We start from the raw sequence: 10,117 nt of genomic DNA on the forward strand, positions 1-10,117 counted from the left end.
AACACATCAAATAACTTCCTCCAACACATCAAATATACTAAATAACTTCCTCAAACACCACTATATATGATAACTGCATCCATACCTATATATAAAGGGAATACAAATTTTTGGAGTGACTCTTTTATTGTTTCCAATAATATCCTTTAACTTCCTCCTCTCACATTTGAAATTTATTATAAAAAAGAAACTGCTATCTTAATTTTGCAATGTTACAAATTTATCATAAAAAGAAACTGTTTTCTTATTTCTCAATTCATCAACCATTGCTCTGCATCCAATTTTTTTTAGGAGATTTTTTTTTACAATTGTTCAATTGCTCTTCATCCTCTTGACAATTTTTTAATATGCTTTTAAATCTTAACCGCTTTCTATTTTCATCATACAAAATAAAGATTCAAATGGGATAGACTTTTTTGTCCTTATAATCGTGTTTTTCAGAGATGAAATCGTCAATGTTGTCACCTTTATTGTCTTCCTATTCATAAATTTTTTATAGTTATATTTGAAACAATTTCTATAAAATTCTTTTGGTTTTACATTATGAAAAATTAAGTAGTGTAAAAATGGTGTAGAAATGAATGGTTAATTTTTTTACAACAGACTTGCAATCCTGTTGATGTGAGAAATTGATGTGATATTGCAAGAATTAAAAGAAAAATACAATGTACTTCTTTTTGGCAAAGTCAATATATAAGTTTCTTAACTTCACCTTCCCTTTGTTTAGATGCAAAGAATTGACCGGAGTAAATTTGTTGAACAAAGAGTATGTAATAAGTATGTAAATAGTTACTGTCATTTCACTTATTGATCAAGATAGTTATTGTCATTATTCTTATTATTTTTTAATTCAAAACTTAAATTATTTATAATATTTTTGAATCAATAATATTATTTTATTCAATAATTATTAATTCAAAAAGATTGGTTTTTTATATATATTGTTTCACTTGCAAATTTATGAAATTGCATTTTAAAAACTTATTGCTCATCATAAAATTACTAATGGCGGAAAACTAAAAGAGTCACTGATATATTACACGTTGATTGTCCTCCACATAAATTATTTTTTTTAACTTCTTTTATCACACTAACATGCATATAATTTTTTATATTTTTTATATACGTGAAGTTAGTTTTTAATATTATAATTTGGCTCCTACAATAATTTATAATAGATAAAAGAATGTTTAATATTTATAATTATAGATATCATGTTACAATTAACACAAATAATAAAATAGTTTCAAGGTGTCTAATGCTTTTATTGTTTTCAATATTTTTTATTTTTTTAACACATAATCATAAAAGATGGATAGATGTTCACTTCGGATGCATTATTATTTCAGTTTTCAATCAACATAAGAAAAAGTAAATCAATAATTTTATGCTAATTTTCATAATATTTTTGAAGGAGATAGATATAGAGAAGTAAAAGGGAGAAGAAGGGAAAACACCATTTCAATCAAGACGTACCTTTTAGCCACAACTTTAGTAATGATACAACTCTTGATTTGGTATGTTATGATTGAACTTTAAAATTTATTGATTAATTTTGTTGGTTAATTATTGTGCTTTTTTGACACAATTACTGCACTTTATAACTATAGAATTCTAACATTGAATTCAATTTTTTTTTCTTTTATCGTTCAAACTTATCTTTTATATTTCTAAATTTATAATTTATATTTGATATATTTAAATGATTCTGTTTCTTCAAGAGAATTTTAATTTATTTTTTTTAAAATTGTTTGTATGTTTTTTTCACTCCTTGCTTTCATCATGTGTCTTAAATTTGGTTCTATATCTCGAAATAAAATAGTGACTTATTTATGTATGTTTTTATTAACCATTCTTTTTTTTATTTTGTTTTTATCATTTCTATCTTAAGAAGAAAAAGAAGAGGAATGGAGAGCAATGATGTTATCCATATGTGAAAACAAATGGTGCATGATAGATCAATAAAAGACAGATAAATTTATGATGGTAAATAAATGAATAAAGATAAATTGCTGAGTATATTTAAAAAGTGTAAAGGAGACATATTTCACAATTTTATTTCAGCACTTCATTGAATATTTCTACAATGTAGACAAATTTTTATTTATTGAAAAATGATGATACTAATTACTATTTTTTATTATGAAAAAAGTAAAGGCTGCAAGTTATATATATCTTTTCCGGTGATCACATTACACAAACAACAATTCCCTTCATGTATTGTCCGCTAAAGTGGTATCAGATGGGTGGTTCCTTATAACCCTTGGTTATTGTTAAAGTATGACTGTCACATCAATGTAGAGATTTCCAGTAGCATTACAAGTATCAAGTATCTATACAAATAGGTGTACAAGGGCCATGATCGTGTGGCTACGGAGGTTCATAAAGGATTATATATGGATGAAGTTCAACAATATGTTGATGCAAGATGGATTTGTGCTCCCGAGGCATTATGAAAAATATTTCGATTCCCTATTTACCAATTATATCCTTCGGTTGAAAGATTGCAGATCCACTTGCCGAATCGCTATCAAGTGCGCTTTTATGATCATCAGCGAATTGCAGATATGTTAAATAATGAACGCAACTCCAAAATAATGCTCACACAATTCTTTGCATTGAATCTACGAGATCCACAAACAAAAAATTATTTGTATAGAGAGATTCCAGAGCATTATTATTGGAACAAGCGGGACATGGAACGGCATCACAGGCGGTCAACCAAAAAAGTTATCGGGAGAATCTATACGGTATCACCTTCAGAGGGAGATAAGTTTTACTTTCGACTGTTGTTATCTCATGTCACAGGTCCAACCAGTTAGGAATATATTCTTACAATTAATGGCACGACTTTCAATACATTCAAAAAATCAGCTGAGGATAAGGGATTTCTAGAGACTGATCATAGTATTCATGATTGTTTGGTTGAGTCTCCGAGTCTCCGAATGCCATATGCTTTACGAAGGTTATTCGTGACGATTTTAATATTTTGTGAACCTACTGATGCTAGAGGCCTTTGGAATGAGTTTTTTTACACATATGGCAGAGGATTTTCAAACAACTAACAATGTTGTGGAATCAAACTTGACTAATATGTTGTTGAAGGACTTGAATGAACTCTTAAACCTGAACGATAAAAAAATTGAAGATTATGATCTCTCATCTTTACCCCCTAATACAATAGACAGAGATGCAATTCCAAGTATCATACAAGAGGAGTTAGCGGTCGATATCTCCAATGAAGATATTGAATATGTTGCTAAGTTAAATAATGATCAAATGATTGTATTCAAAACCATTATGAATGTAATTGTTCAAAAACACAGTGGGGTATTTTTTGTTGATGGTCCAAGAGGAACAAGTAAAACATTCATTTATCGCACAATAATGGCAAGTTTAAGAAGTAGAGGAGAAATTATCTTAGCAACTGCATCATCTAGTATAGTTGCAACATTGTTACTCGGTGGTAGGACTGCACACTCTCGATTTAAGATACCTATTGATATACAACCGAGTTCCATTTGTGCTATTCAAAAGGAAAAAGATCTTGCAAATCTCATTAGAGTTGTTGCCCCCAATAATTTGGGATGAAGAACCAATGACAAGCAAAAATTGTTTGGAAACCTTAGATCGATCATTACAAGACATTTGTAGCAACAATGCTCCATTTGGTGGAAAAGTTCTGATCATGGGGGGAGATTTTCGTCAAGTTCTTCCCGTTGTAAGAAAAAGTACTTAGGCACAAATGATCTCAGTGTGTATTGTTCAGTCTCATATATGGAATCATACCAAGATTTTGCGTTTGCGTCAAAATATACGATCATTGCATGATCAAGAGTTTGCAGAATTTCTTATTCGCATTGGTGATTATGTTGAACCTACCAAACCAGATGACACGGTGAGGTTACCTTTACATATTGCAATCCAATGGGAAGGTGAACATTTCATACAAGTACTTATCCAACATATTTTTCCTAATTTAGAATTGCATGGTTAGGATGCCACATATATGGTACAAAGAGCTATTTTGACACCAACAAATGATGATGTCCAGAAATTGAATGATATGATTATCACCCAGTTTCCAGGAGAAGAACATAATTTGTTTTCGTTTGACGAGGTTGAAGGAGATAATCATAATTTATACCAGCAAGAATTCTTAAACTCAATTGCACAAGGTAGTTTGCCACCACATATTCTAAACATAAAAAAGGGAGCACCATCGATGTTGTTACAAAATCTAGATCCTAGATATGGATTGTGTAATGGGACGCAATTATTATGTCGTGGTTTATTTATGAATATGTTGGATGTGGAAATCTAGACAGGAAGCTAACGCAGGAAAATGTGCTTTTTTGCCCAGAATTAAAATAAAAACATCTACAATTGATGGTGTAATATCCCATATTCCCTTAAATGCTCAATCAGTAGTCAGTTGAGACCAATTGAGTAGCTGTGTGCTATATCTTTTGTTAGTTGTAACAATTGGAGTTCCTATGTGCTCTAAATGTTGTCAATTGGGACCAATAGAGTAACTAGTGAACTCTGAAGGGATTAATTATTAATAAAGAGACAGACCAATATTAATAAGTACAATAGAGGACATTTTTAGTAACATTAATAATTGGTCAATTGGTGTTGGAAGATGAAATATCAATTGGGATATTTTGATTACTACTTAATATTATATATTATATATATTATATATGTAATGTATTATGTGTGGTAAAGGAAAGAAAAGAAGAAAGGATAAGAATAGAAGAAGAGAGAATGAGAGTTATCAGAAAGAGAAAGAAAGAGAGAAGAAGAAAAAGAGAAAGAAAGAGGAAAAGAAGAAAGAGAAAGAGGAAGAAGAGAAGAAGAGGAAGGAAGGAAGAAGATGGGAAAATCATCTTCATCATCACCAACTTCATCTTCTTCTACTAGGTGAGTTCTTAGATAGTTTTAGCATTTGGGGGAAAATAATCTATATTTGTGGGGTTAGGGTTTGTGTGAATCGTGCCCTATCCATGCTATGTGATGATATTATGTTGGTTGTGTTGAAAAATCATGTTATGTGGAAATAGTAGGAAAAAATGGTATATGGAAAGGAAAATAAAAGAGGAGTTATTTAAGGAAAGAAGTTACAGTGTTAACCGGTTAACGGTATGAGGTAACCGGTTAACGCGTAGCAAAACTCACTTTCTGGGCAGTTTCGTGAGTGGTTAACCGGTTAACGGTATAGGTTAACTGGTTAACACTGAAACAGAATTAAATCTTCTGTTTGTGCAGAATTTGTCACCAGTGGGTGTTTGTGCAGAATTTGTCACCAGTGGGGTTCAAACCCAGGACCTCCTTGAAATTGTACATGCCTTACCACTAGGCTAGAGAGGTTGTTGTTGAATACTTATGCAATGAATAAATATTAATCTAAATCTTGATTAAGATAGATTAATGAATTAATTGAGCATTATAGCTCCGTTTTGGATGCGGACGGATGCATTAGTAAGATGATGAAAAAGGCTATTATTATAATATCATATTATAGTATATTATGTGTCTTACAAATTAAATGAATTATATTTATGATGGGTGTTAAACATGGTTGATATGGTTGATTGTGAAATAACACGACTAAAGATAACGTAAAAGACTATTATTATTGTTCCATGTTATAAAATAGGATGTGATTTATAAATGCCATGAATTTTATCATGATGAAAATTAAATATTGTTGTTATGTGAAAGGTGAAGTAACATGATTAAAACTCTACAAAGATGAGTGAGGAAACCTAGGAGAATGACGTGATTAATAACTTAGAAATATGATCTAGGTTATGGAACATATGTGATATATGTATGAGAATACGGTATTCATTCGTACGACGCTTATGTGAGGTCGTGGACGAATTGTTGCCATGATTGAAAATGAGACGCATTGTATGGAACATGCCATGTTATTATTTGTGTATTATGGTGAATGAAGTCACCTGTGATTTATGAATTTGTTATGGTTCGTGGAACCAATGATTTGTGGAACCGATCATGTATTCAGAATGTGTATTTTCTGTGGTGGTACACATCTCTTGTGGTATGCTTAGATGAGTAAGCATTGGGATGTGGGACCAATGATTCGAGCCTCAATTGGGTTTGAGCCCCAACCATGGCGGACATGGGGGATAGGTGGACACCTATGTGGGTTAGAGTCCCATACGGTGAAAGATACCCTAGGTGGGTTAGAGTCCCATACGGGTGATGGTTCTTAAAAGTGGGTTAGATTCCCATAGGGGAACCTGATATCCACCGCGAAAGTCGAATCATACGGACATGCGTGAACCAAGCCTTGGCCTAGACGTAGGTCCGGTTGGGGATCGATGTTGCGTGAATCTGAATAATGATCGTGGTTGAGTTATGAGAACTCAGATGCATGTTGCCATACAATTGCGAGATAGTCCCCCATCGCTCAAGTCTTTGTTCCCTTGTTGACTTGAGTTGGATATGAGTTGAATATCGATTAGAATATCCTGTAGAGCCGAGTGGACCCATAGGATAGGAGAACTCACTGAGATTATTATCTCATCCCATTATTGTTGTTATTTTTCAGGTATTCTTTACAGGTTGAATCTAAGAGAAACTGTTATGGATGTTTCAAGGGTTGCTGTTCATTATAATCTTCCGTTGTGGAGTGGTGTGCAATGAAGATATTGTACATAGTTCTTAGATTTTTATTGTTTAGGCATTATTGTATGACATGTTCCATTGATGTTTTAGTTTGGACATGTATATATATATATTGATGCCATTAGGCACTTATGTTGTGACAGTACCAAAATTTAACACTTGTATGATATTATTCTAGATATATATTATACGGGTTGTTACAGTTGGTATCAGAGCAGGTCGATTCTCGGCCTAGCCTTGAAACATCATAAGTAAATCTATTCCTGCCTCATATGTGTGTTTAGCCAACATGATTCTTAATATCACTGTATATAGTATTGGGCCTGATCAACCTAATATTATGTGCATGGTAGGTAGGATCATGGTTGAGCGACCACGAGGACTCCGAAGCGTGGGTAGAACTTGTGCTTTGAGAATAGGCTCAAGCCAAGAGTTAGAAAGTAAGGAGAACTTGATGGCCCAGTTGAAGTTTCAGAGGAGTTATGATTTGGGTATTATGGGATTGAAGAGTAGTGTATCATCCAAGCGATTCTGCGGTGTTAACAGAGTTAAGAAGTTGAGGATCTCTATTGGATGAATTGTCAAAATTTTGAGGAATGAGTGAATTTGTTAGTGGAGTAAGATATACTCAATAATATGGAATAGTATTATGAATAATTTCGTATGGTAAAGTAGAAAGGATGGTTATGTTACACATATGTCATAAGGTTTGGAAGTGAGGTAGTGTATCAGTGTTTCAGTTTCTAAGGCCACTAAAATATTTTGGAAGAACGAGAGTACTTAATGGAATATATATATATTTGAAATGGTACCTTGCAAGTGGTTGAAGACTTGAGGGATAAGGACGTTCAGTTTTGTTGGGCGCCTAAGGTAGTGGTGAAGTTTAAGAAGAGACTCGAGGACATGGTTGCCTATTCCAAGTGAAACATGTATGGATCAAATGGAGGTTAGAAGATAAACCAAGTATGTTCAGTTTTAGAAGGGAAATCGGATTTGAGATAGCTCGTCAGCGGTTCAGTGTTAGTAAGAGACCATTATGGAATGATGAGTTACCTAAAGATCAATTATAAGAGTTTGTGTTGGAGGCAGATAGCGCACATTATATAGTAATGGAAGCTCCAGTGGGTTTTGGTTGTATGAGAACTGGTTGAGGATAAGAGCAATTAAGTTGGATTTAAGGACTTCTAGTAGAATGGTTTTTGTAATTGGAACGGAGAGAATTACCATAGGGAGACAAGTGAACACCGAGTGCGGAAGTAGTGTGGATGTTGCAATACAACTGTTGCAATGTGGCACATTTTAGATAGAGGCACACTGGGACCATTAAGATTCATTAAGACAAAGTTATGGGCGTGTAGTTGATGATTGTTCACATCGAGGATTTCTAGAGTATGTAGTGTGTAACACCCGAGGTCGGAGAGGCCGAAGAGTGGTTACATGTAACATCCGAGGGCGATGGAGTGGTTGTCGATGCATGACAATGAGACACTCCTAGCAGCTTCTAGGGGAAAAACCAAATTCACATCGGAATGAGAGGGATCCTGAGGCTGTGCAGGTATGAGACTACATGGTTGAAAGAAGGCTTATAAGGATTAATTGGTACTACCTATATCAACAAGATGCATCTTCTTTTCGGTATCCTAACCAATAAGAACTCCATAGTTAAGCGTGCTTGACTTGGAGTAGTATTGGGATGGGTGACCTTCTGGGAAGTTTCCTGAAAAGCGTGCGAGTGAGGACAAAACATGTTGAAAAAGGCCCGTGTTGATTTGTGGGGTTAGTTGATTTGTGGGGTTAGTTGATAATCCTGAAAGCAGTCTGGGGTGTTACATAGTGGAATAGAGGAAGTTAAACCTTGGTGTTAAGAGAAGTGTGTGATAGCAGTATTATGGTCACAAGTAAGTGTAATGGATTCCTTGTCTTGAGATGGATGTAAAGTAACATACATTTTTTGAGCAGTGAGTCTTGTATTCTAAGAAGTTTAGTTGATGATAGCCAACAAAGGATAAGCTAAGCTGGAGCATGTGGACTAAGTGTAGAATGTGGAATATTTTATGTTGCAAGAGTTTATTGGGGGGGGGGGGCAATGAGGATTATTCGTGGGAAGTTATAGAGACAAGTAACCCCGGTATGATGCAGTGTGTAGTAGGTATTGGTTTAGAAGAAAATTCTAGTCATAATTGTGTGGCAATGATAAGGTTCATCTTAAGTGCATTTTATTTGGATTGAAAGAGTAATATTGGCTTATTGGAAGTCTGGTTGTTATTTATCTTCTTGAGAAGTATTTGGTTGGTTGGTTAGTCGCGGAGTATAAACATTCACACCGTGTTGGAGCTAAGGATGTCTTAAATGTCATAAGAGTACCGTTGTGGATGTACAATTTGAGGATGGAGTTACAAGTCCCCACAAGTCATATTAGTAGTTTTGAAATTGGGATTTTTGAAGGTGTAGTGCGTAGTTGGTCATCTGAGGAGATATCATGGAAGCCAGACGTGTGGGAAAACCAACCTGGTAGACCATGCTCAGTTTAAGTGAGTTTGGGAAGTACCACTATTATGATTATGAATAACTATAAGGAACAAATTTGGAAGAGACCTACTACGTGGTGATCTGGAAGAGATTAGATAGGTATATGGTACATATTGATAGGTGTGAAATGGTTGGTCATGGTATGAAATTGATTGATTCATTTGGATTCATAGCCTTAGATGTAGACTCCCTGAGAATGGTGATAGATGTGTACGATGATACTTTACCCTATTGGAAGGATTCATGAGTTATACTTCCCAGGAGGAACGAGAATCAGTTATTCCTACGGTTAAACATGTAACTCGGATGGTATGTTAGTAAGAGCATGAGCTAAGATTATGGAAGATGGGACAGAATGATTGAGGTGGATGATTTTGGATACAAAGTGAAATGTTATCTCTAGATGTGTATGGAATATTTTGTGTGACTCTATGAGGTGTATGGACACTCATAGTTATGTTCTAGATTGCTTAAGTTCCTTAGAAGTGGTGTTTTGTTGATGAATTAAAGTTCCTTGACGACGTTACTTTGTTATTGGCTGAGATTATGTGTCGGGAGAAATCTTGAGTGAATCAAAACCCTATAAGAAGAATGATATGGAATATAGTAACCGGAACCAGAGATTGTCAAACTAATTTGGTTTAGCTGCACCAAACAGATGATGAATTTGGATGTTCTATGTTTTTATGGTTGTAGTAATGTAACCCCTGGATACCTATCTTCTGAAGAGTGTTGGTCTTATTCTACACTTTTGTGAGTCATCAAGGAAGTTATTCTACTAATGGAAGTCGGTAAGGTTCTAGTACCATTTTGGACAGTAGGCACTCTGAGGGTAAGTGTGTTTCTTTTTGGATTGTTAGCTAAACAGTAGTGCCTAGGAATCCCAAGTGTTCCACTATTAGAATCAAGGTATCACACTGGAAGGTGA

The 10,117-nt window shown here is 34.3% G+C and overlaps 1 protein-coding gene across 1 annotated transcript; it reads left to right on the plus strand.

Annotated features, from left to right (window-relative positions):
- Positions 1 to 3,039: 3,039 nt before the first annotated feature.
- On the plus strand, positions 3,040 to 3,591 carry LOC127137865 (uncharacterized). The gene has a single exon (XM_051064285.1). It carries the CDS (start codon positions 3,040 to 3,042, stop codon positions 3,589 to 3,591), a length of 552 nt encoding a protein of 183 aa, XP_050920242.1.
- The last annotated feature ends 6,526 nt before the right edge of the window (positions 3,592 to 10,117 follow it).

Source organism: Lathyrus oleraceus, chromosome 4, assembly GCF_024323335.1.
Source record: "Lathyrus oleraceus cultivar Zhongwan6 chromosome 4, CAAS_Psat_ZW6_1.0, whole genome shotgun sequence".
NCBI lineage: Eukaryota > Viridiplantae > Streptophyta > Magnoliopsida > Fabales > Fabaceae > Lathyrus > Lathyrus oleraceus.

Coding starts and splice junctions, on each gene's coding strand:
- LOC127137865 (XM_051064285.1), top strand. CDS start 3,040: ATGGCAGAGGATTTTCAAACAACTAACAATGTTGTGGAATCAAACTTG.